This window comes from Phoxinus phoxinus (genome assembly GCF_949152265.1).
Source record: "Phoxinus phoxinus genome assembly, chromosome: 2".
NCBI lineage: Eukaryota > Metazoa > Chordata > Actinopteri > Cypriniformes > Leuciscidae > Phoxinus > Phoxinus phoxinus.
Window position 1 is genome coordinate 50,876,410 of NC_136877.1, and position 27,427 is coordinate 50,903,836.

At 41.2% G+C, this 27,427-nt stretch overlaps 2 protein-coding genes across 2 annotated transcripts in view; one reads left to right on the forward strand and one right to left on the reverse strand.

Annotated features, from left to right (window-relative positions):
• The window catches only part of LOC306992573 (uncharacterized protein), an 868,003-nt gene that overhangs the window by 563,109 nt on the left and 277,467 nt on the right, over positions 1-27,427 (reverse strand). The window lies entirely within an intron of this gene.
• ltb4r2a (leukotriene B4 receptor 2a) lies at positions 907-27,180 on the forward strand. Its single transcript, XM_079605055.1, has 5 exons — positions 907-1,392; positions 23,762-24,403; positions 25,907-26,107; positions 26,185-26,225; positions 26,305-27,180. The coding sequence occupies exons 2-5, from the start codon at positions 23,771-23,773 to the stop codon at positions 26,609-26,611; spliced, it is 1,182 nt and encodes a 393-aa protein (XP_079461181.1). The 5' UTR covers positions 907-1,392; positions 23,762-23,770; the 3' UTR covers positions 26,612-27,180.

Below are 27,427 nucleotides of genomic sequence, written 5' to 3' on the forward strand. Positions count from 1 at the left end.
GGGCAGTTCGTTCTCCTGAGTCGAATTTGGCAAGTCCGAACTAAGGACGCAAATCCGAACTTTGCGTACTTGTAATTGAGAAATGTCTTGTTTATCGGTTCGATTGAGTTAATTATTCATAGACTCGTTCGTAAGACTCGTTTTTTCTTTACGCATCCAATGTTTAGGGGGAGGGTTGAGTTTCACTAGAAAAGTGCAAACACAAACAGAAAAGTGAAAAGTCTTGAAACGCCGAAAGTAAAGGTTGTATTGATGGCTTGTCCTTGTTTACTTTTAAGACGTGTAGGCCTATATATGTGTGTGCTGAGTGGCTACTCCGTTTGCGGTGCGTATGCGGTAGGCTACAGGAGCGGCACGCTATAGGCTAGTGCGCATATGCTGCGTTTGCAGTGCGAAACTGATCCGCGGCTGTACTGTACCACAAGCACTTTTACTCACTATTTGTATTTCAAATGCAGAAGTAATCAGCAACTTGTATTTAAAAAATGTTTTTGTCATTGCGATTCTCTTTTTAGCCTTCACATATAGCCTATACACTCTTTTATTCACGATTAAACACAATTTAAACAACGTATTATTTAATGCATTAAGATTATATATTAAGTTGCTCAAGCAAGTGGTAAAATATTTAACCATGTAGCCTAGGCCTAATTAAAATGGACAAAAACTGCAGACTCATAGGCTACCTTTTCTTTTGCATAATTTAAATATTTATACAATAAATCTTGCATGTCACACAAAAAAAACGTGTTTTTCCACCTCCACGAATGAGTGTTGTTGAAGTAAATTGTAGTTTCCCTTGCTTTACCCCGGTCTAAAAGTAAAAAGATGACTGTGAGAAATAGTAGTTTATGGTGAGATTACTACATTTGATATATTTACGTGCAGCACATCAAACATAGACTCGGTGCGTAAACGATCTCTGCACTGCTGTAGCCTACTATACGTAACGCACCGCATACACACTGCAAACGGAGTACAGTATGTGTGAAACGGGCGTAACACACGTGTGTACAGGCATCTGTGTGAGCGCAGGATGCTGATTCAGGAGGTGTGTCACTGACATATTTCAAAATATCTTAGGACACCGATCAAATGATAAGATACGGTGAAGGCGAAGGCAGAATAGAGAAACTCCCCCTCTCAATGAGAGAGAGAGAGAGAGAGAGAGAGAGAGAGAGAGAGAGAGAGAGAGAGAGAGAGAGAGAGAGAGAGAGAGACACGCTGAGACACGAGGTTGCTGAGAAAGTAAAAAGAGTCCGAGAACTATGTTGACTATCGAGATTCAGGAAACACCGAATCACCTGTCGAGGAAGTGAAATAAAATAAAGAAAAGGGAACGAATAAACAGCTTTCTCCTGTCGGTGTGTCAGCCTCTGGGAGTCCTGGACGGTAAGCGTTTTTTCATGTTGTATGTGTCGGTCATTCTGTTTGAAGCTCACTGTTAATTATTAAAAATCATTGTGATTACAGCGACAGCCCAGAGCTGGTCAATTAGCTTCATTTACTTCATTTGTATTCACTGTAGATCTACAGCACCATATCTGTAATTTAAATCAAAATATAAATCCACATGTCTGTCTTTAACAGGCTCTTTATCTAAACCATTCAATGTACATATTGACAGTACGTGTTTTCTCTGGGAATCAAACCTCTATATTGCCGTTGCTAGCACGGCGAGCTCGTCTCCAAAACGCCATAAATACATTTAAATAGGTTTCAGGAAAATTCAATGGTTTACCTAGACCCGCACATTTTGTGAATATTCAATCCTGTTAAATATATATATTTTTTTGGTTCAGTCTGAACATGTTGAACAATGATTATTAAATCAAACAACAATATTGTTGATGATAAATTCAAAGTTAATTTTATTTTATCAGATTCTGAACTACAGAAATCATAGTAGGTTAAGTGAACTTTATTAACAACTTTTTGAATGTTCTACAGAATATATGAAATGTTCAGTAGATTCATTCATTTGAAAAGATAATACAATGTATAGAGTAAGAATTTGAGTCAACTGTTCTGGTCAATCTTCCCTTCGTTATGTAATTAATATTTTTTTGTCTTTTGCCTGAGGATTTTAATTGAAAGCTTACTGATTACATTATGAAACAAATTCTTGGTAGCTATATTTTAAATTGTTAGTGAGTGTTAAATAAAGCTACGCAATGTTCAAAATGTCCCATCTTTCCAAGCTGTTAGTCCATCTTGGACCAGCAACACGGGGTGTTGAAACTGGTCAACCTACAATGAGGTTTCTCAACTCTGGTCTTTACAGACTTTATCTTCAACCCTGATCAAACACCTGAACATATCAGGCAAGGTCTTCAGGACTACTAAAATAACTAAATCACAGACAGCCGAGTTTGATCAGGTTTGGAGATAAACACTGCAGGACTATGACCTTCAGGGGTCAGAGTTAAAAGCCCACCGAAGTGTGGCGTTATTCAGTGTGTTGATGTGATTTCCAATGAATAAGGAATACAGGGCGGGACATTGTGTGTGTGTGTGGGGAGGTGTGGGGGTGTGGGTGTGTGTGTGTGTGTGGGGGTGTGTGTGTGTGTGTGTGTGTGTGTGTGTGTGGGGGGGGGGGGGGGGGGGGGGGGGGGGGTGTGGGTGTGTGTGTGTGTGTGTGGGGAGGTGTGGGGTGTGTGCGTGTGAGGGATTTCACTAGAAAAGTGCAGACACAATCAGAAGCTGTTCTTTATGTCAAGGAATGATCTTCGGAAGCCAGAATTTTAATTCAGAATTCTATGTCATCGACATTCCAAAGTCGAGAATCCTCGGAATTTCAACCAAGGACTGAGTCCTTCGTTTCGGAAAATTTCTCATATACAGGCAAGGATGCATATGTGTATCCTTCGTGTTCCCAAATCACCCACAATCCTAAGCACGCAGATTTGCTATCTTGTTCAAAAAAGTGGGACAATTTAAAAACCAAATACAAGGTGGGAGAAAAGTATGGAAATAATTGTTTATGCACATTTTAACTAGTTTGACTTGATCATACTAGGCAGAATGTTATGGCGTTATTTTCCTGTCAAATGTCGAGAGCGCATTATTGTAGCGCGAAAGTACATTAATATAATGCGCGAGCCCGAATCTCTCTACTCGCGCACGAAATATGATGCGCGAGCGCGAATCTCTCTACTCGCGCACGAAATATGATGCGCGAGCGCGAATCTCTCTGCTCGCGCGCGGAATATAATGTACCGAGCGCGAATCCCGCGCGCGCGCTCTCAGATACACGCTGCTCTTGTAAGAATTTTCTCTGGGCTCGCTCAGAGAATATGCCTGCACTTAAAACCTGTTCAGTGCCATCGCGAATCTCTCCTCTTCGCTTAAAGTAAGCGTGTATGTGCTTAGACTGTGACCCGTGCGTTCACGCATGCCTAAGTTCTCTTCTCTTCCATTTCTTTCTCTTTGCTCTAGGCATACACGCTGTCAAAACAGCAACAACCAATCATAAATAGGCTTCAACGGCTGACCAATGAAAACGCGACATCGTACATGGAATCTTATTGGTTGATATTGAACCGCACATGGAATAAGTTCAATCAAGACGAGCCGAGATGGATCCGCCGAATCGACGAGTTTTATTTGTTTTGATGTTAAATAGGGGAGAGCGGGGCACAACCTAACGCATTTTGGTTTTGGCTCAATTATTTAAAAAATAATTAGGTTAGATTAATCTTTTTTTTTACACAAGAAACATACACATCTCTGCAACAAATGAACACTTAAAGTTTTTTTCTAGGACCTTCCATTTTCGTACAGTTGCACTGAAAGTGACAGAAGTGCAAATGTTACAACTTACCCCATATGCGGGGTTAGTTGTAACAGACAGAGGGGTTAGTTGTAACACTTGTGTGTAACACACATAATTCGGTACTATTTTATCTGTATAGTTTGATATTGTTTGTACATCTGTATAGATAGATATCCATACATCCATCCCTCATCCAATCATCCTTCTATTATGGATCAATATCATGGATAGAGATTTAGGAAAGGGCTGAACAGTTTTGCATGCAAAATTATTATTATTATTAATAGTAACAGTAATAATAATAAAAACAAGCTTAAAATCACATTTTAAAGTGTTTATTACATGAAAACAGGCAATATTTTTTATAAATAAACAAGTGATCAATATAGTAAACAAATCCCATAGCCTACAATATTGTGAACACTTGGCGGCTTAGTTGTAACACTGTGCTACAACTAACCCCGCTGTGTAAAAAATATTTTAAACCTAGCTAACAGTTGCTAGGAGTTGCTGACATGATTCAAAATGGTGCCATGTTTTAGCCAACAAGACAGTGATTAAGGCAATATAAAGTTAGATTTGGTGACGTACACACACAACTCAGAAACAGGAAAATACGTATGATGAAAAAAAATACTTAGATGGTGTCAAAACACTCTTTGTCCCGTATCTTCACAAAATATTACCAAAACTTTTCACAAATCCACGGGAGACCGTCTTCTGGCAGCGAGAGAAAAAGAGCGTAAACACAACCCGCGTGACCCTGAGTAAGTACGTAAAAGGTCCGTGTTACATTTAGCCCCGCGTTAGGTTGTGCCCCGCGCTCCCCTATGTCAAATGTATCTTAGAAATGTCTGGGAAGAGGGCGATTGGATTATTTTACATATAAATGACCTAGACTGTCAACCACATTGTTCTAGGTGCCATGCCCATTGAAAGTGAGATTTTTGAGCCAAATAGATTTGAAAGCCGATTCCAAAAGGCAAAAATAATATTTTACGTCTGATAATTAACACATTGTCTCGTGCAATCACACCAGTTATTAACCATTAAGTACGTAGCGAGATCAACTGCTAAATTCAAATCTGAACAAATATTTGGGGGGAATCTAAGATAAGACTCTAAAGGTATTTGAAGATACCTTTTCTAGACGTGTTCCCCGAACTATACTTTTTATTGTTGCTTAAAGGGAAAAATTTAAATTAAACCCAAAATTAAAATGATTAAAGTCATAATTTACTCCCACTCAAGTAGTTTCAAACCAGTATGAATTTCTTTGATCTGTTGAACACAAAGGAATATATTTATACATATACATATAAGAATGTAAGTAACTAACGTAAGTACCCCACCACCACGTAGCTACTACTAGTAGAATAGAAAAAAATAGATATGTGTATGAAATATGACAAGAGTTGAGCGCCTTTGTCTCTGGTTCAGTGCAAAAGCACATTTGAATTTAGCAGTGAATCTTTGCATAATTTATTATTTGCCATAATCCTAATTGAACACTGGGTGTGTTAGCCTACAGCTTCAGAATTATATTCGTATATATATCACAGTGATAAGGTAGGCTATCCTGAGTGGTCCAGACCAACCTTACTAACGAATGTTAGTAAAATGTTATAAAGTTATACTTAAATAAGAACGTTTTGGGAAACACGTATTAACGTTAGATATAGCTTTAGTTTAAGGTATAATTTAAAGAAGGTTTCGGGAAATCCAGCCCTGTAACATTTCCTTTCAGATAACTTTAGAGTCTGGAGTACCAATTTTTACAAAACATATTGTGCAGATAGACATTCTAGGTCATTCATTTATATGTAAAATAATCCAATCGCCCTCTTCCCAGACATTTCTAAGATACATTTGACATATTTAACATTAAAACAAATAAAACTCGTCGATTCGGCGGATCCATCTCGGCTCGTCTTGATTGAACTTATTCCATGTGCGGTTCAATATCAACCAATAAGATTCCATGTACGATGTCGCGTTTTCATTGGTCAGCCGTTGAAGCCTATTTATGATTGGTTGTTGCCGTTTTGACAGCGTTTATGCCAAGAGCAAAGAGAAAGAAATGGAAGAGAAGAGTACTAGGCATGCGCGAACGCACGGGTCACAGTCTAAGCACATACACGCTTACTTTAAGCGAAGAGGAGAGATTCGCGATGGCACTGAACAGGTTTTAAGTGCAGGCATATTCTCTGAGCGAGCCCAGAGAAAATTCTTACAAGAGCAGCGTGTATCTGAGAGCGCGCGCGCGGGATTCGCGCTCGGTACATTATATTCCGTGCGCGAGCAGAGAGATTCGCGCTCGCGCATCATATTTCGTGCGCAAGTAGAGAGTTCGCGCTCGCGCATTATATTAAATGATGTTTTATTAACAAGGTTCGGGAGGAACACGTTCTAATGATCAAGCAATCAAGTAACTCCAACCAGCTGTCATCAATCAGTAATCAACAGATCCACTCAATCAGCATGAGTAAAGCCTATAAATATTCACAGTCAACTCACCCTTATTCCTCGACAGTTTTCAGCATTTGGTTCTCCGTTCTGCAAACGATGTCTCAAATGCAACGTTCACCGTCCGATGACGAGCTCAACCGCTCTCCGGTTCCTCCGCCGCCATCAGCCGGCCCTAGGACCACTTCTTCTCCGCCTGATATCGCCTCCGAGCCCCAGGCTTCATCTCGCGGGCGCCGGTCTGCACAAGCAACCCCTCGCACGCCAAGACGCCGAGGCCTGCCCTCACCTCCACCAGCGAGGACTCCAGCTTTCTCCCCGGCATCCTCCTATCATTCGGCCGTACCCACGATTCCACCCATTGGAAAGTGGACAGTCATGAGTCTGAGACAAGCGCTGATGAATTCTGATATTCAGCCTTCACGCAGGATGAACAAAGCGCAATTGTACAATCTGTACGTCACCGTGCAGTCATCCAATCTCTCTCCCAAGTCCACCCCAGCTTCCACGGCAGCCAGCAGGCTGAGAAAAACCCGGGAGGCCCCGAATCCGCCTCGCCAGACACCGTCTCCTCCTCATTCAAGATCCGGTTTTCGGCGTGCATCAGCCCGCAGTACCAGGCCTTCAGCGAGCCTGGGCCGCGCCCCAGATGCCTCCACTGCGAGCCCTCACTCGCCTCCCGCCTCAGCTCAGCTTTACACCGCGGCGCTTCCCGCCGTAGCGCCTTACACAGCTGGGCCCGCCGGCCCACCCCCAGCCTCCCAGTTTTTTCCTCCCGCTATTTTCAACTCTTTTCCTTTGCAGTGGCCTCCGGCTCCCGTAGCAGACGCTAGCGTGAGGCTGCCTCCGCTAGCGGCGCAGGCCCGGCCTTTCAGTCATCTTCCCGCGACTACTGCTAACTCCTCCCCTTTTCAGTGGTCTGCAGCCCAAGCAAGCGCGAGGCTGCCTCCGCTTGTAACTGAGGCTCACACTTCTCATTCATATCCTCCTTTTCCCCCTCATGTTTCTTTCAATTTCCCTCCCCAAGCCCCTCAGGCCGATTTAAGCGTGAGGCTGCCTCCGCCGATAGTCGCAGCCCCGGCTTCTTCCCCTTTCAGCTCTCTCTTAAACGCAAAATCTAACTATTCTCTTTTTACAGCTACACCGATGCCTGTCCCACAAAACGCCGTCGCTCTGGAGCCTCCACCAGTGGCCCACAACATCCGAGCACAGATCCTGGCAGGTGCAGACATAGACCTTTCACATTTACTTTCTCTGCTCCCCGTGTCCGATTCTAACCGCCAGTTGGACTGCGGGGATTTTTCAGTGACTTTAAAAAATCAAAACATGCATTCATCACGTTTACTTTCGTTTTCTGAATTCTCCATCGCTTTCAGCCATTTCACAGAAGTCATTTGTTCAGCATTCCCTCATAGGCGGCGCGAACTGAACGACTATTTAGCGCTCATCGCCGAGCTCGCGTTGTCTTACGGGGGAGGGCACTTTTATACCTACCACAAACTCTTCTCGGCAAAATGCGCTGTTAGAGTTTCCCAGTGGAACCAGTGCCCTTACTGGGGTGCACTCGACACCGACCTTCACAGCAGAGTATTCCTTGGCTGCAGGAACATTTCTTGCGCGGTCTGCAGGTCAGTAGCTCATTCCACCATATCATGCCCACAAGTTAACCCCTCCATTCCCCCTTGCGCAAACACAGCACCAGTTAAATCCACCAGTTATGTACCAAGACCGGCAACCATCAACGCAAATCCCCACGATGCCGATTTCAGCTCCAGAGCTTCTACGGATAGCAAACAGCTCTGCAACAATTTTAACGCTGGCAAGTGCACCAGGCAGCGTTGTCGATACTTGCACATATGCAGTTTCTGCGGCGGTGCCCATGCCCGTCCTGTATGCCCCGTGTTTTAAGATGTCAATAAAAAATCCAAAAATTATTTATCGACTCCCGTGAATATTTCTCGCCTTTCTATCGAACTAGCTCACCACCCGGACTCCGACTTCACCGAATATCTGCTTTCCGGCCTCCAACATGGTTTTAAACCTGGAGTGGTTTGCCCGCTCTCCCAAAACGTCATCTGCGATAATCTCCAATCGGCTCTCGCCGAGCCCGACGTAGTAGATAACCTGATTAAAAAAGAAGTCGATTCAGGCTTTATGATTGGCCCTTTTGACGATCCTCCATTTAAAGTTTTTTGCATCAGCCCCATTGGCGTGGCTACGAGAAGTTTTCAGGTAAGAAACGTCTCATAGTTGATCTGTCAGCTCCGCATAATTCATTTTTCCCAAGCATTAACAGCCTGATCCCACTTGACGAATTTTCTCTCAAATACCATGACGTAGATCAAGCAATCGACCTAATAAAAATCGTGGGTCGTGGCGCTTGGCTCGCAAAAATTGACATCACCTCAGCTTTCAAAGTGATGCCCATCCACCCTGATTCATGGCACTTATTCGGAGTGCGCTGGCAAGGGAAATTCTATTTTGCCGTTCGTTTAACTTTTGGATGCAAAAGCAGCCCCAAACCGTTCTCCAACAATCTGGCATCCCGGCAGAGAATTTCTCCAGCCATTCCTTCCGCATCGGGGCAGCAACCTCAGCAGCTCAAAAAGGCCTCTCTCAGCAGCAGATCCAAGCCCTTGGAAGATGGTCCTCAGACGCCTTCCAAAGCTACATCAGAACCAACCGATACCACATTAAAAAAGCCCACCAAACCCTCATCGAGAAAAAAAAAAAAAAAAAAAAAAAAAAAATTATATAGTGAGTATTGCCCTGTACGTCGAGCATATAGGTCTTCTCTTCCTCCGTCCAGCGAGTATTGATCTCCCAGCGGACACAGCGAGAACCTTTCCGGTCAAGCATCCAAGTCTTCTCTTTCTCCGTCCAGCGAGTATTGATCTCCCAGCGGACACAGCGAGAGCCTTCCCGGTCGAGCATATGTCTCCTCCTCCTCCGTCCAGCGAGTATTGATCTCCCAGCGGACACAGCGAGAGCCTCTCCAGCCAAACTTGTCTCCTCTTTCTCCGTCCAGCGAGTATTGATCTCCCAGCGGACACAGCGAGAACCTTTCCGGTCAAGCATCCAAGTCTTCTCTTTCTCCGTCCAGCGAGTATTGATCTCCCAGCGGACACAGCGAGAACCTTTCCGGTCAAGCATCCAAGTCTTCTCTTTCTCCGTCCAGCGAGTATTGATCTCCCAGCGGACACAGCGAGAGCCTTCCCGGTCGAGCATATGTCTCCTCCTCCTCTGTCCAGCGAGTATTGATCTCCCAGCGGACACAGCGAGAGCCTCTCCAGCCAAACTTGTCTCCTCTTTCTCCGTCCAGCGAGTATTGATCTCCCAGCGGACACAGCGAGAACCTTTCCGGTCAAGCATCCAAGTCTTCTCTTTCTCCGTCCAGCGAGTATTGATCTCCCAGCGGACACAGCGAGAGCCTTCCCGGTCGAGCATATGTCTCCTCCTCCTCTGTCCAGCGAGTATTGATCTCCCAGCGGACACAGCGAGAGCCTCTCCAGCCAAACTTGTCTCCTCTTTCTCCGTCCAGCGAGTATTGATCTCCCAGCGGACACAGCGAGAACCTTTCCGGTCAAGCATCCAAGTCTTCTCTTTCTCCGTCCAGCGAGTATTGATCTCCCAGCGGACACAGCGAGAGCCTTCCCGGTCGAGCATATGTCTCCTCCTCCTCTGTCCAGCAAGTATTGATCTCCCAGCGGACACAGCGAGAGCCTCTCCAGCCAAACTTGTCTCCTCTTTCTCCGTCCAGCGAGTATTGATCTCCCAGCGGACACAGCGAGAACCTTTCCGGTCAAGCATCCAAGTCTTCTCTTTCTCCGTCCAGCGAGTATTGATCTCCCAGCGGACACAGCGAGAGCCTTCCCGGTCGAGCATATGTCTCCTCCTCCTCTGTCCAGCGAGTATTGATCTCCCAGCGGACACAACAAGAGTTCCCCAGGCCAGGCGACTTCGTCTCCTCTTTCTCTGTCCTGCAAGTTTTAATCACCCAGTGGACGCAGCAAACTCTTCCAGTCAAGCATTTGCGTTTTCTCTTTTCCGACGAGGCTTACCCGTTCCGATGCCGTGACAATTGCCACAAGTACCCTCCCGTTCGAACATCCATACTTGCCTTCCCGCATGCCTGCTGAACTTACCCGCCCAAGACTTTACATATTGAACCCCCGTCGGACGCTGCGAGAGCTCTCCTGGCCAAACAACCAGGCTCTTCCTTGAAATGCCAGCCCGCCAATCTCTACGCTCTTTTCGGGGGGTCTTTAAACTGGCGGCTGTCCTTTTGCTCACTTAGCTTTTTGGGGAGTACTCTGGGTTCGGGCCCAATTTCCGAGCTCGGAGCCCTCCCCCCGGACAGCACGCCAAATACGCATAAACCTTTACTCTCTGATCATTCGTAAGTGTGAACTCGTGAAATGATGTTTTATTAACAAGGTTCGGGAGGAACACGTTCTAATGATCAAGCAATCAAGTAACTCCAACCAGCTGTCATCAATCAGTAATCAACAGATCCACTCAATCAGCATGAGTAAAGCCTATAAATATTCACAGTCAACTCACCCTTATTCCTCGACAGTTTTCAGCATCCCTCCACCACCCCATCTCCTCACACTTGCATGGCTATCTTCCTAACCAGAGACGGGGGGAGTACTCTGGGTTCGGGCCCAATTTCCGAGCTCGGAGCCCTCCCCCCGGACAGCACGCCAAATACGCATAAACCTTTACTCTCTGATCATTCGTAAGTGTGAACTCGTGAATGTACTTTCGCGCTACAATAATGCGCTCTCGACATTTGACAGGAAAATAACGCCATAGAATGTGAGTCTGATACGGCTCCACAGGGCTTTGATTATGAGCCGTGTCTTAACCGAACCAGGAAAAAAAAAAAACTCTGCACTCAATTGGATAGACCGACAACCAATCAGAGCAACACATGTTGAGCGACACACAGTGGTCATCAGAGCTCAACTGCATGCACGCTGGAAGAAGTAGTAAATGAATGAATGTAAACGATCTTTGCCATTGTTATAAACAGAATGTAAGAATTCGCGGAGTACTTACAAGCGCGAATAGCATTTTTGAGAGAAATACAAAAGATGTATGTATATACGAACAAGTTCTCCGTTTAGGATTAGATCTCGACAATAAAGCAAATAAATATTCTCGCATTTGTCAGCCCTGTCTCAACTTTATAACACGGTTGCAACGCGACTTGACTGATTTTAAAAAATGGAAAGACGAGGAAAGAGAGCCGGCTGAAGAAGCGTGTTCATCTGAGGCTTCAGAGAACAGAGATCGTGAGCGCATCCCTTCCACTGGTTTTCATTGCGTCCTATCTTCTTAGCCACCATCGGAGCCAGCTGATAAATTTAACTTTTGCCGAATCCCGTAGGAAGGACGGCAAACACATCTTTCCGATCGACAGATGCCTTGATTCTCTGTTCGTCTTTTAAAATGAATGCACTGTCGATTTCTTTTATAACAGTCGCGGTAGCGGAATCTACACCTCTCAGTTCTCCAGCTGCAGTCGTCTTCATCTTTGTGGAAAACCAATTCAACCCAACCACTCTTTGATGACGTGGTGATTACGTAACCGCAGATCATCGATTAAAGCCCGCCCTGGCAATTTGATTGGCTCGGCCTTCTGGGAGCCGAGCATAATTACTCCTCAACGGATCGAGTCCAGACCGAACTTCCCGAACAAAAGATGTTGTGTGCGGGGTTCAGGCTGGCACCCAGGCTACATGTTAACCCTTTCATGCATGAATTATGATAACCTCAGTCAGGATTTTTTTTCCTATGTGTTTTTATTGCTCTTAGGGCATAAAAAAACAAGATTTGATTTTCAGATGTCCACTTGAGTTCAATTGCTGTACAGCGACCAAATCAGTAGCACTGAAAAAGCGGACCTTTTCACTGACGTAATGACGTGGACTTGCTAGCCTGTTCCATGTACGTGTTCTCCAAATGCTAAAGATTAGCCTCGCCTCGCCTCTAAAGGACATGAGTTGGAAGGACCAGTCCTGCCAAGGAAGTATCCTTGACATTGAGAAACAGCACCGGTGATACCAACAGTGAAACGCTTTGAAACGCAAAAAGGTTGTATTAATTTACACACAACAGAAGTCAATGGCTTGTCCTCATTTACTTTTGTATCTAGAAGATGTGTAGGCCTATATGTGTGTGTGTGTGTGCTGAGTCTAACACACGTTTGTACAAGCATCTGCACGAGCGCAGGATGCTGATTCAGGAGGTGTGTCACTCACATCTATATTTCAAAATATATTAGAACACAGATCACACAGCTCTTCCCCTTTAAATAGCCAATAGTGTTTAGTTAATATCACAGCTCAGCGAGGGCTGTTGATCTTGATAAAGTTTCCTCTTAATCTCATCCATTGTGTGCAGAATTCAAATGGATATGTTTTCTGGTCTGCTGGACTCGGTGATATGATCCGCTCTCTGTGTGTCGTGTCTCTGGACCGGAGCTGCGGCGGTTCACGTGAAACCAGACTTCATTCGCCCCAATGGAAAGCATATCTACACTGTCTGAATCGTTTCCTATTCCCTATATAGTGCACTATGTGCCATTTGTAGAAAATAGTAAATGTGTGAACAAGTGACCGAGCACAGCTTATAATGTAGGGGGCGGAGCTTCAGAGTCTAGAGAGCATTTGATTGGACAGAAAATCTGATGAGAAGCATTAGTGCAGTGATGTCATCAAAATCATTGATCCGTATTGGCAGAAGTGAGAGTCTGTAAGGTTTGAACGCTTATATCTTCTGAATGCAAGTTATGTCAATGTTTTAGAGCAAACTAACTTTTATAGATAACAGTAAGACTAACATATTCACACTAAAAGCCAAAAAACTTCAGCATGAAAGTCGGCATTAAACAGTTGCGATAGTGAACTGAGACAAGACAAATGTAAGAATGCAAAGAAATCATATTTCCACAATTTAATTTCATGGTGAATTTAAGAAACCCTGACCTTCCACCTCAGACTATAGTATATGATCAAGGCTTGGTGGCATTTCCTGTGTAAATACGTTTACACTCCCTGTGTGCTGCAATAAAAAGCCTGTACACACGTTTAATGATATGCCATTAAAATGAAATGCATCACTCTATAAACAGTGATCATTAATTGTAATTAGTTAAACATAATAAAAGTAGCACTAACCAGTATAGATCTGCAGACTAAAGTGAATATCATGCATGCATGCATACACAAATACAATGTGCACGCCACTATTTTGGAAATGCTTCACGTCACTTTTTGAAATGATTTACAAACACCACGGTAGATAAATCTAGATCATGATATGAGTGCCACTGTTTGCTCCAGGTGCAGTTGTGCATCACACTGCCACGGTATGCAAATCTGTGCTATATTTGGACTGTAGACAAGAATGGTTGTTTTAGTGCGATCACTATCAGCACAGCAAGACAAACTGTGGCTCATGCCTGCACACATCTCACATTTATCAGTTTTTTTCTGTGCACGTCACTTGAATATTGTCGTGTGTAAAGCGTGTTACGGCGTGCTACTTTCTTTTCAGTGCTTTGCAATACAACATCTGCTAAACCTGAACGGTTTGATCTGGAAACTGGAATAATACACACTGTAATCATTTTCGTAAAAGCTTGAATTGCAAGTAATCGGTCTGCAGTTTTGCACAAAGCCACACATGCGTGTTTATTTGTGTAGTGTGTGTGTTGAGCGCATGCTGTGATTTGGTTCAGAATCAGGTGTGTGTACAGGTGTAGTCAGACGCTCATTACTCGACCCGTTCTCACCACAGGGTGTGTGTGTGTGTACTGGGTGTGAGAGGATTTTCATGTCTGTTTGAGGTGAATGTCTCAGACAAAGTCAAATCTCCGAGACGTACGCTAGACAGACTCTGCAAAGACTGGCCGCATTCACGTGGCAGAAAGCCAATCCAAGTGTGTTGAACTTTACTTGAGCAAATCTCACGATCATCCTACCTTTCTTCCTTCTTATCCCAGTTTTGTATGACTTTGGTTTTGGTGGAATAAGGAAAGAATTGTGAAAGATTTCTATATTTACACTAGCTGCCTGTGTTCATGTCTGGTCTCGCTATCAGGAAGCAGTTACAGTTGAAAAATATTTCCAGTAATTCCAACTTTTGTCCCACTTTCCCGTGAACTTCCATGACTACAAAAAAATGACTTTATTTACCTTTTATTCACTGAATAGCACAAAAAAACCTGTATTTAAAAAAAAAAACTTTTGTAGGAATTTCTACATTTATTTATTTGTTAGTCAAATCTACTTTTTTTAAAGTTTTTATAGGCAAAATGTTCAAATTTAGACTTTGTGTGTCTTACTCACTCTTACAATTGGCTTTTACACAGACATTTTTCTATTTTTTCATCTTTGTCATGTCACATCCCTCCTTGTCTTTATGTATGATAATGATTCACCCCTTTTGCTCTTTTTTTTTAATAGGCTAAACTGAGTGTTACATCCCCAGTCCCCTATAATTAGATGATTCATTACCTTAACACAATAGTGCACTCACAAATCAAAATCGTGTCTCAGTCACCCTCATGATGTTGTTCCAGACCTGTGGATTTTCATTCTTCTGTGCAACACAACCATGATCTTATCTAAGCTGTTGTTTCCCACACACGGCGCAAAAAACAAACAAACAGTGGTTTTATTCTTCTTCTTCTTCTTCTTCTTCTTCTTCTTCTTCTTCTTCTTCTTCTTCTTCTTCTTCTTCTTCTTCTTCTTTTGTTTTATTTTAATGGCGGTTGGCAAACAACTTTTAAGTGTGCATTACTGCAACCTTCTGATATGGAGTGAGGATCACAATAGCCTTTACTCACTAGTCTTTAAATAAATACATAAATAAATAAAACCAATAAATAACTACATAAATATCTAATATTACTATTAATACATTATCATTCACATCATTATTAAAATACAACTTTCTAAGACAACTAAACTCATATCCTACTAATAAGCCCTGTTTTATTAAAAAACACAAATATTGCTCTATACCCTACATGCCCTGAATTCAATTGTAATATTTCCTTAATTTAAAAAAAAAAAAAAAATCTTTACTTAACCAGTCTTTCAGCTTCATCATTTCCTCCTTATATCTATATCTATGTATCTATCTCTGTTTTTTTGGTTGTATTTTTTGCATATTTATCTGCCAATTCATTTCCGTCTACTCCTACATGGGCTGGAATCCATAGTAAGTTTACTACTACTCCTACTCTATTAACTCTGAAAACGGTTTGGGTTATTTCCAACATTATATCCTGTCTTGCTTCTGATTGCTTGATCTTAATACTGGTTAACGCACTGCTTGAATCTGACCCTCTTAACCCCTAATATTGGTACAGCCATTACATATTTAAAACACTAATATCCTATACTAAACCTAAACTAATCTTGACAAACTATATATCATTTGAAAGCTTACAATCTCTAGTTTACATATTTGGTGACTGATTTTAAAAATAAATTACAGAGGAGCTGTAATTTATCAATTTGCACCAAGAATATGTTCATACTCCTAAGGCGTGTTCAGACCTTTATTTTGAAATAGTGATGAACATGAAAAATCGTGAAAGAATGGTAGAAACCTCAGTTTGTTTTCATGCCAAGAGTTCAAAAGATAGCATCCCTTCAGTTCTTTTAGAAAAAAAGGTCTGAAAATGTATATAAATACAAAGAAAATAATAATAGATTAGAAAAAAAGGGGGGGGGGGGGGGCGCTTAAAGGGTTAACACTTTCATTGGCTTACTATTTTTTACCCACTCAAGGGCTAAGAGAATGGCCAACATTTCTCCTGTAAACACTGATCATTTATCATTTACTCTCTTATTTAACATAACATTCATTTCTGGTATAATGAACACAGCTCCTACTCTATTATCATCTGTTTTTTATGCATCTGTATATATCTTAGTAAACATATAATAATTCTCCTCTAGGTATCTAACCTGACTCATGTCAATACTATTCTCCTTTTTCCAAAAGGTGCAAATCTACGTCTAATTCCCCTAATAGCCAAGGTGGAACATTGGATAATGGCACAGTGGGGCTTACCATCATATTTCCTATCCCTATCTCATCGACTGCATCTCTTATTATCCAACCAAAGCTCCTAATCTTGACAAGGTTGTAACCAATTCTGAGTCGGGTGTCTGCCCTTTTAAATTAGCCCAGTACGTGAAAAAGATTAGTTGACTCAACTTAACTAAGTTAAGTCATCTTGTTGCTTTGACTGAGTTCATTTGAGTCAACTTATAGTGTCAAGTTTATTACACTTCAAAACACGAACTGATGCATAAACTTGACACTATAAGTTGACTCAAATTAACTCAGTCAAAGCAACAAGATGACTTGACTTGGTTAAGTTGAGTCAACTAATCTTTTTTTTTACAGTGTATCTGATTTCTTCTAATATCCAAAGGCATCTCATTAATTTCTACTTGTAATGCTGCTACTGGGGTTGTTTTAAAAGCACCACAGAAAGTCTCAACACCCGACTTTGAATAACAACAGTGGTTTTCAATCCTGGTGCTTCTTCTTCTAGGATTCAATGTCGGTTGGCAAACCAACTTAAAAGGTGCATTCCCGCCACCTACTGAAATGGAGTTAGGGTTAAAACTAGATCTACTCTTTCAAAAAAAAAAAAAAAAAAACATTTATAAGAGTTTACACAGAAGGGAGTTTTACATCCTATTAAATAATCCTGTTTCCTTTAAAAATATAAATAACTCATGATAAATTCTTGATTGTTTGGTACCTTCTCCTACGAGAACCTGAAGTGTCAGCTCATTGATTTCTATATTTCTTAAAGCGTGTCTTGCTGGGACTCTTTCATAAGCTTCACATTTATAAGCACATCTTCTACAGTTTCAGCTAACCCACATTTAACATTTAACCCACATTTATCACAATTTCCATTCTCATGTTTACCAATTCTTTGTAAGAATTGATTTAATAAACAATGTCCAATACGCATTCTTGTGACTAAAACATTGTGCTTCCGAATTCCATTCCTTCTGCCAAATTTCCTGTATTTGTTTCGCTATTATCACTTTAATTTTTGTTTTACTTAATGCCACTTCAATGTCAATTTGTGAATGATTTAATGCCTGTTTAGCCAGATTGTCAGCCTCCTCGTTTCCTTTCACACCCGTATGCGATGGAACCCATACAAGATTTACCAGAAGTCCATACGGTCTTGTTCTGTAAATACTCTGCATTACTTCGTTTATCATGTCTTGCCTTGCTGATGATGCTCCACTTTCCAAGCTATTTAGAGCTGATAGAGAATCTGTACAAATCACTGCCCTTGTTGGTTGTATTTCTTCTATCCACTGAAGTGCTAGACATATTGCTATTATTTCTCCAGTGAATACCGAAATATGATCTGAGGTTCTTTTTGATATTCTAATGTTAAAAAGTGGAATATATACCGCTACTGCTGTTTTCCCAAATTCTGGGTCTTTTGAACCGTCAGTGTATATTTGCACTGCACTATAATAAGTTTGATCTATGTGTTTCTGTATACCAACATTTTCAACGTTATGCTTTTCTTTAAGCAATTGGATATCAATCAAATGCATTGGGAAAAGCCAATGAGGAATTGCTGACGTAGCCACAGTAGGGGAAACATTGAAATCACTTAATCCCATTCTCCGGGCTTCCTCACTGGCCATATTCCCAACAGTCCTCCAACACCCTTTTAACTGGGTGACTGTCCGAGTCTCCCTTTATGCTTATGAAATACCTCATCTTTAACTTGAGCCTATGAATTACTTGAGGCATTACACCAATCTCTACTTGCACTGCTGATATTGGGGAGGATCTAAACGCTCCACAACAAATTTGCATAGCTTGTGACTGAATTGCCTCTAGTTTTATGAGTTGTGTTTTGGATGCAGTGCAATATACAATACTGCCATAGTCTATTGCCGATCTTATTAGAGCACAATATATTATTTTAAGGGACTGGCGACATGCTCCCCAATCAACTCCTGCTAAACACCTCATGATCTTTAATACTTTTTTCCCGGACAGACAGGAAGTTGGCCAGACTGAAGTGTCCGACGTAAGTGACACCGGGTCAGGCCTTCCTGGTGGCATTTCGGGTGGTACGTTCCCCCGAATAGTGACTGGCTGGGGTTCCCTCGGGTTCCCTAGCCACAGTCCCTAGAAGGGACCCCTTCTAAAATGTATTTGTGGTCCTATGCCTTTGAGCAGGCCCAGGTAGGCCTTCGGTAAACATCGTTTTGGAGGTCTTCCGGTTGGGCTTATAGCTTGGGCTATGACCGCAGGGAATGCGGTCACTGACAGCCCAGTGTGACCTGAGGGTGAGTGGTTCTAGCGCTTCATTTGAATTTGCTGGTTCTGACAGTTGTCACTGCCTCCTGGCATGCACTCCCCTCAGCATGGCGGAGTGGGTATATCGTTCCCCAAAGCGTTTTTTCAGCGTTTGACGCAGTGTGAGTTCCCTTCGAAAGGGAACGTCTCAGGTTACGACTGTAACCTATGTTCCCTGTGAACAGGGAACGAGACACTGCGTCTCCTTGCCATGCCTCGGGGACTGCCAACCAAACAGTCCCTTCAGACGATAAGGTGATTTGTCATGTTTGCAAGGCGCCCTTATATACTCGCAGGTCGCACGTTAATCATTCACGCTAATGATTCGCGGGCTGTCGCCGGTCAATGTGATTGCCGTGATTTCAGACACCTGTCACGCCTGAGGCGCAGTGTCTCGTTCCCTGTTCTCAGGGAACATAGGTTACAGTCATAACCTGAGATGTTTTGTATGCATAAAAGCATTATGACTTTTTTTTAACAATTATCTTTTGTGTTTCATAGAAGTAAGTCATGCCAGTTTAAAGCAACATGAGAGTGAGTAACAGATGAAAGCTTTCATTTCTAAATGAACTGTCACTTTGATGAATACAATCTTTGTCCTCCTTAAGACTCTTGCCTTGAAAATGTTCCCTGACCTCTTATCATCAAATCTGACCACAGAAGATTTGCAGCATTAATGCTAGAGTAGACAACTCCTCACTGAATGATGATTAAAAACAAACCCCAATGACAAACTGCACACATAAAGGTCAGGAGGAAATACAGACTGCTTGCACAAGCATCATTTCTAAAACTCAAGGCAGCAGGCAAAACAAAAAAAGGCAAAGTTCCTCAGAAATAAATTTGAAGTGGGTTTTTATGAGGACAGTGATTGATTGAGATCTCTAATGTGGTCTGCTGCAGAGATAAGCCGTGTGAATGTCATCTCTTTAACTTTAAACAGATCTGAATCTTTTCTCATGATCTTTAAGGCCTTTTGACTCGCAGACTTCAGTTCTGTTTAATAAACTGTGAAACTGAGCCAACATGCATCAAATCAAGTCTTTAGTTTTATTATTATTGTTTAATGGAAAATTTGAAGTGCATATGCTAAAGCATCAAGTTCCTACTTCAGTAGTTCAAACAACCATATGACAGCGAAGAAGCTCATTTATACGAGTTTGTGAAACAAGTTTTAGTCACCACATCATTCCCATAATTCTGTGTTATTTCATCATTTTGATGATTTTACTGTTGCTATTAATGTTGTGCAAAAAAGAAATTGCATTTTTTAGGCACGGCAAGTTTATTTTATAGCACATTTATGGCACACCTGTAAAGTGCTTTCCAGATAAAAATAGAGAAATAATAGCAATCATAAAAGGTTTCATAAGAATATAAAAATAATTAAAAAAAAGTAAAAAAATAAATTAATTAATTTTGTTGTACTTTTAATTTTTACCGGCCCATTATTTTTTTTTACCCAACTATTAAACATTTGAGTTGTCCATTATTTTTTTCCTATATCATTCTACATTAACTTCTGCAATTTGTATTGAAATAGTGTTTTTTTATCCCAATATATCTCTTGTAATAAAAATATTATAACATTTTTATAAGTTTTTACTAGCATGATTTCCAAAGTCATTAGCAAGTAATTGAACATTGTTTTCTTGTACAATTGATTTAATGTTCAAGCAAGGCCTCTGAAACTATATTTCACCGAAAATGTGTTTGCTTTAGAAGAATCACTCACGTTATGAACACCTTCACTGCTGACATCCTGAAGTCAAAAATATAAATAGAATAACAAAAAATAATAACTATAGTGATTTCAATTATAGAGGTTGAGTTTGGTATAATTTGGTTTTATCTATATCTCAATATCTTCTTGTGGTTATGTGCATGATGTCAAAGACATTGCAAAAGAGTTCAAACATTTTTGAGATGATGCTTAAATCCCAGACAGAAACATGTCGGCCCAGATCCGGCCCACATGTGGTGCGCGTGGATCTGGATGTGGCCTGGATCTGGGCCTGGATCTGTGTCGACTGTTATCATGTAGATGCACTTTCTAAAAACAAAACAAAAAACTCAGTCAGCACAAATGTTTCACAAATCATTTCCTGAATGCACTTCCTGTAGTGATGAACACACACTCACACGCTGAAGACTTGAGTTGGCACAGTTTTCATTGTCAATCCTCACATCAGATTCACTCTTTGTATTTTTCTAAGCTTTTACTTCCCTGAATCTGCTTCTCTTTCCTCCCCTGTCCCCGAGGGCCTCTAATGGACCTGCAGTTATCTGTGTTCTGGTCATCTGTGTTCTTTCACTCGGTGTACCGCGCTGGTGCCTCTTGAACGGATGGTTTGCGATCAGATTGAGTTTGTACGATGCGATTGGAGATCTGGTGTGATGAGATAATGATCTCCTGTAATCACTTCAGCTAAACTTTGTGTTTGCAATGCATCAGGGAGCCTGTCAGCGTCTGCTAATGCGTTCACTAATGTACAGTAAAGTGGCTCTGTGGAAATAATTTTTTCCGTCTGCTATTTTGCCGGCCGCCACTGTTATCTAAAGACCACAGACGTCATTTATGGTGGCTCACAACCTCTTTATGAGCGTCTCATTTATAAAGCATCTCCAAAATGCTAACAAATGTGTTTGCTCTCGTACCGGAAATACAACAACAACAAAAATATATATATTTTTATATTATTTATAGGAAATTTAAAATGCAGATTTTTCTAAAAAATAATGATGGAAACTTTCATACTGTACAGTTTTGTAATCAGTAATATCATATCATGTGAAATTCTTCACGGGATTGTAGTTCATTCCTTCAGAAAACACATAAAGTAGGCCTACATTTCTCTTTTTTTACAGATCTTCTAATTTTTTCAACATTTGCAATGTCATTATTCATCTCGGAGCTGATTTGGTTAATCTCATTTATTGAAGGTTTTTTTTTTAATCCCTGTGAAATAAATTAATGGGAAAAGACAACCAATACTGCTGAAAAATGTCATTGCTCAGCTATGCTTTTATCCACTGACTTCATAGATTAAAATCATAGATTGAGCGGAAGTCATTATCAAATTAAATTAAACCTGTTAGAAGTTCATTTGAGCATAACAGTTGATCAGTGAAATGATGCTCCATCAAATAACTGTGATGAGGAAATTTCAAAACAACAACTGTGTGCTATTGAAATGTGTATCAAAGATTTTGTGGCATTTCCAAATATTTGCATAATTTTGAAACTTATATTACAATATTACACAATATATGAGATATTACACAATATTAACGTAATATGATTAAAATGCTTATTACTTTTTACCACAAGGGGTTGTGCTGTTACCAAATTGATGTTGTGAGGTCAGCGTGAGGAGACAATAGCTGCGTTTCCATTACCCTTCAAACTGCGCAAATTGAAATTATGAATTGAAATTACGCCCAATGGAAACACGTCAATTTATAAAAAAAACTCCCATATATATAAAAAAAAATTAATAATGTTACGCTTGCATGAGGTGGTTTTTCAGCCAAATCAAAAAGGAATATTTCACAAAGCTGCCATGGAAACAGTTTTTTCTCATTTACAGGTCACCTGAATTATGTAAAATTATTTAAAGAACACGTGGTATGGACAGAAGACAAGACAGGGTTTTTTAATTAAACTCATAAAAGACGAAAGTATTACAGGAATACTGGATTCAAAATAACAAAGAAATGCCACAATTTGTCAATTCCAGGAAAGCCGATATGAGGGAGAAACACCCAGAAACACCTCATATGTGCCCCTGGCAAGTATAAGGGGCTTTCCTTGCCATTAATGCTTGGATACACGCCTACGTCTCCTTCCAGTCAAATAATGGCTTGTGCAATGTACGTAAAACTACTAACATCCGTTGGCATTATTTTTGGAATAATTTATCGCGAGAAGAAAAAAATGACGTTTTAGTCACATAACATCGTCTGATGGAAACGGTATTGTGAAACTACATTTCGTAGTAGGTTTTTATCAACATTTAGAATTTTTTTTTTTTTTTTTTGCGTAAATCTGTAATTAAAACGCGGCTAATGACACATACAAAGTTTGGTGTCAATATGCCAAAAACTGTTGAAGAGTTACAGCCTCAGAATCAGCTTGGCACTATGCCATCAGATTTTTTCAAAAATGGTTTGGTCAATCAACTCTTTGGTCTAAAGATAATCTGAGCCCATTTTGGTGAAAATCGGACCAACGGTCTAGGATAAAGAAAGGTTTTCAAAGAGATTAAAAATGGCGGACAGCAAGTTCATATGCAATATGGCATAATTGGTATCATTGTCCTCGGTGTGACTCGAGGAATCTATGAAGACCAGTTTCACTAAAAAAGGAAAACTAATCAAAAGCTATTAGCATTTTTTAAATTTCATTATACATTTTGACTAGAAGGTGGCGCTGTTCTGAAACCTTTTGAGTACCTTCAGGGCATGGTCCCGATGAAACATACCTAGTTCATAACAATATGCTAATGCGGTCATAAAATTCAGCATTTTATGACAAAATTCAGAATGGCTGATGTGGGAAAAATAGGGATCAATTGAAGTTGTGAGCAAAAATGGCTTTTTTTCATATGTCCTCACCAGTAGGTGGCGCTTTGCTGAAACGCTTCATGTAGCCTCACGTTATGACCTAGCAAAGCAAGTCTCGATTCGCTAAAGCGGTGCAGAGATACAGCCTCATATCCAGTTTGGCATGCTCTTTGTCAAATCCGTTATTCAAGAACGGTTGGGTTTATCAAAAAAGCTTTTAGTAACTTTTATGCCAGCATGGTCTAAAGATGATGTGAGCCAATTTCGGTGGAAATCAGACAAACTGTCTAGGACGAGTTCAAAATGTAGTGTTTTAGGGTGCTTGGCCCCTGAAAATATTCAAATGGCTACTTAAAATTTGAAGAATATTTCACCGTTTTTGCAGTATTTCTGATCAAATAAATGCAGCCTTGTGGATCATAAGAACATTTAAAAAAAATCATATTGACTCCAAACTTTTGAATAAACTTTGTGTGATGCCACAGCAGTGTGAGCGTATACAAGCAAGACTTGTTTCACACTTCACACTCTCACACTTCACTGACGAAATGCTCTTCTTTTTCTCTTCAGATTGCCGAGATGACTTTAAACCAAAGCGAGTTCTTCTCCTCTTCTCTACACGGAGTACACGTCACTCCGTCCCTAATCCCAGATTCCCATCCGGACATATCACAGAGTTCAGCAAGCACAATCATGGACAACAGAGGCGGGGTGATCGCCGGTGCGACCATCCTCAGCTTCGTGTTTCTCCTCGGCGTTCCCGGGAACATCTTTATCGTCTGGAGTATCCTGGCCCGAGCGCGCCGGCGCTCCATCACCACCCTCCTGATCCTAAACCTGGCCTTCGCCGACGGGTTCCTCATGCTGCTGACGCCCTTCTTCATAGTTTATTTGGTTCAGAGCAGTTGGATTTTCAGTCTGGCGCTGTGCAAAGTGCTGTTCTACCTCTGCTGCACCAACATGTACGCTTCCATATTTCTGATCACGCTGATGAGTTGGCACAGGCTGGTGGCGATAGTGTGGCCGAAGCGCGTGGCTGCGGTGACCAACCCCAAGGTGCTCAGACGGGTGCTGGTGGGACTCTGGGTTCTCGCTCTGGGACTCTCAGTGCCCGTTTTGGTTTTCAGGACCACGAGAATTAACTCCACGAGAATTAACTCCACAATAATTAACACCACTGTGTGCGACTGCTATCACACACAACCACAATATGTGAGTCTGTGCGTCTCTAATATTTCAAACCGAAACATTACACACATATTCAAGAAGTGCCTTCAGAACCTTCTATTCACCAAAGAACCCTGAACAATAACATGTATTGTGGTTTCCACAAAACTATGAAGCAGCACAACTGTTTTCAACATTGATAATAATTATAAATGTTTATTGAGCATCAGATCATCATATTATACTGATTTCTGAAGGATCATGTGACACTGAAGACTGGAGTAATGATGCTGAAAATTCAGCTTTGATCACAGGAATACATTACAATATATTCAAATAGAACAGTTATTTTAAATCGAAATACAATTTGACAATATTACAGTTTTTACTCTATTTTTGATCAAATGAATGCAGCCTTGGTGAGAATAAGACATATAAAAACATTTAACAAACATCTAACCCACCCACACTTTTGAGCAGTAGTGTATATGAGATGACAGGATGATGAAAAGTCATCTTAAAATAGAATTTTTCTAAATAAAATGTGATAATAAACTTCCTGAGACATATAGTTATGCTGTATTTTGTCATTGTTAAATTATGACTTATGTAGTTACACGTCTTTCGCAAGTATTATTCACCCAGGGGCGTAGTTTGTGGGGGGGTTGGGGGGAGATACCCCCCCCCCCCCCCCCCCCGCCCCCAATATTTAAATCTATGCATTACAAGCCCCCACCAATATGTATACCATGATTAAATGAAAACCCCCCCAAATGTTCAAACCAAATCTACGCCCCTGTATTCACCCCACTGAACTTTGTACACATTTTCTAGCTTTACAACCTGGAATTACGAGTTGGAGTTTGATAACATGTTTGAATGTGCAAAATATTGTTTTTGTGTAACCTAAAAGTTAATTAAGCCTCAAGCAATATCTGCTGGTTGTAATGCATCAGTTCTTGAAGCATCTTTGGCTGTAACTCAGTGTTCCAGTGTTCTGGCAATGTTATCAGGTTTGCACATCTTCACGCTGTAATGTCTGGAAATCTTCCTTGGAAAAACTGCTCAGGCTGTCAGGTTGGAAGGGACTGCAGTCTGGTTGGGCTTTAACTGGACCCTTCTGCTTTCATAGCCTATCATTGGCCATTTGAACCTTCATGTCAGTGAAGAGCTTCTCCATATGTGTCTGCCACAAAGTGTTTTGTGCCAAAAATATTTGGCAGAGATCTATTATATTTGTAGTGTGTCCAACAAACCTTCCGGCAAATATTTTTCTATAAACAAACCCAGGATAACGCTTCTCTAAAAATGTTCCAGACTTGAGTCAACAAAATTATTATTCAGCATCATTATTCCAGTCCATAATCCTTCAGAAATCATTCTACTATGATTTGCTGCTCAATACATATTTATCATTTTTATTACCAATGTTTAAAACTGTTTTGCTGCTACATGTTTGTGTGTAAACCTTTTTTTGTGTAAACTATTTTCATGATTCCTTGATGGATTTTAAAATGAAATCTCATGACCGTTGTTGTTCATCTGTAGGTGGTGATGCAGTACGGTATGGAAACGTTGCTGGCCTTCTTGTTGCCGTACGGTGTGATCATAGGCAGTTACGTGTGTATCTTGCGTAGAATCCGCAAGACGCGCTTTCGCAGACGCATCCGCAGTGAGAAACTCATCGTGGTGATCCTCGTCACCTTCGGGCTGTTATGGCTGCCGTACCACATCGTAAACATGATGCAGGTGTGTGTTATACGTCAAGCGCTTAATCAGAAGTCTCTCAAATGTGAAAGCACCCTAAACATGTTTTCCTCACACAGGTGGCTTCTGCTTTATATCCACAAGGATCTACAAAAGATAGGTGAGTAACTGTAAGAAAACACTCGCGTAACATCAGTAACACAGGCTACACAAACTAACTTCTGTTCTTCTTCCAACAGTCTAAAAAAGATGTCGACGTCGCTGCGAGCGCTCACTTCCACCTTGGCCTTCGTCAGCAGCTGCATGAACCCCATCCTCTACACCTTCGCCGGGAAGTCCTACATCCGGAAGGAAGGCTTGGCTTTCATGGCGCGGCTGTTCGAGGCAACAGCGAATTATACGACGAAGATCCGCCAGAGCAATATGAACAGCCGGGAGAAGGACAACGATGAAGGAGGAAGTCTCAAAGACAAAGACTTCGATTCCACAACCACCCCTCACGCCAGCTCCATTATTAAAGTTGTGCCGCAGAGAAACGGAAAGTGAAATTCAATTTTGAGAGTGGCGCTTTCCAGTGTTGCTTGGTGGGTTATTCAAAACACCTTGTGTTTTTGTAACAGATGAAAGTCAATCCAAGTTTCTTATATACAATAAAAACTGTGTACCAATTGTGTACCAAAAACCCACAAGAGAACAAGGAGACCAGTGCATAACTCTCAAACTATCACCTGACCGAAGACCGAGGCAGCCGCAGGGTCTTTACTCTTTAAACAGGGAACAGGTTCAGACACGTGAAAGTGCACAGAGTACTGGAGACTTCTGGAAGATCTGCTTCATGTCTTTGCCCAGTAGAGGGCATCACACACCTGAGAGACGGATGAACTGTTACAGAAACAGCCCGCTTGCTCATCGCCACTAATGGTTTGCATGTTTGTAAATAGTGTTGTTAGTGTGTAAATATGTATTTCTTATGCAAATGTTGATCACATTTAGAATAAATAGATATGATGGAGAATTTGGCAATTAACATGTAATTATCTTAAATTGAATTCTGTTGAAATTACTAAAAGTTGAAAAAGGTTTGTTAAATTTGCTTCACAAAACTCAAAGATCCGAGTCAGTAAAATGATCCGAACTTCCCATCACCAGTTGTAAACAAAGCTTCAAAACTGACCAATGAGACAAGTTTGGTCGAGTACTGAGATTTGAGAGGGAACTCTGTCATTAGGCCTAATAACCAGTTCATATTTTCTTTTCAAATTATTTTTCATGACTTTTCCATAACATTTCCAGTGCTGTATAATTGGTTAATGTTTAATGATTTTTTTTTTTATAATAATTTGACAAGGGTTGCACTCAGAG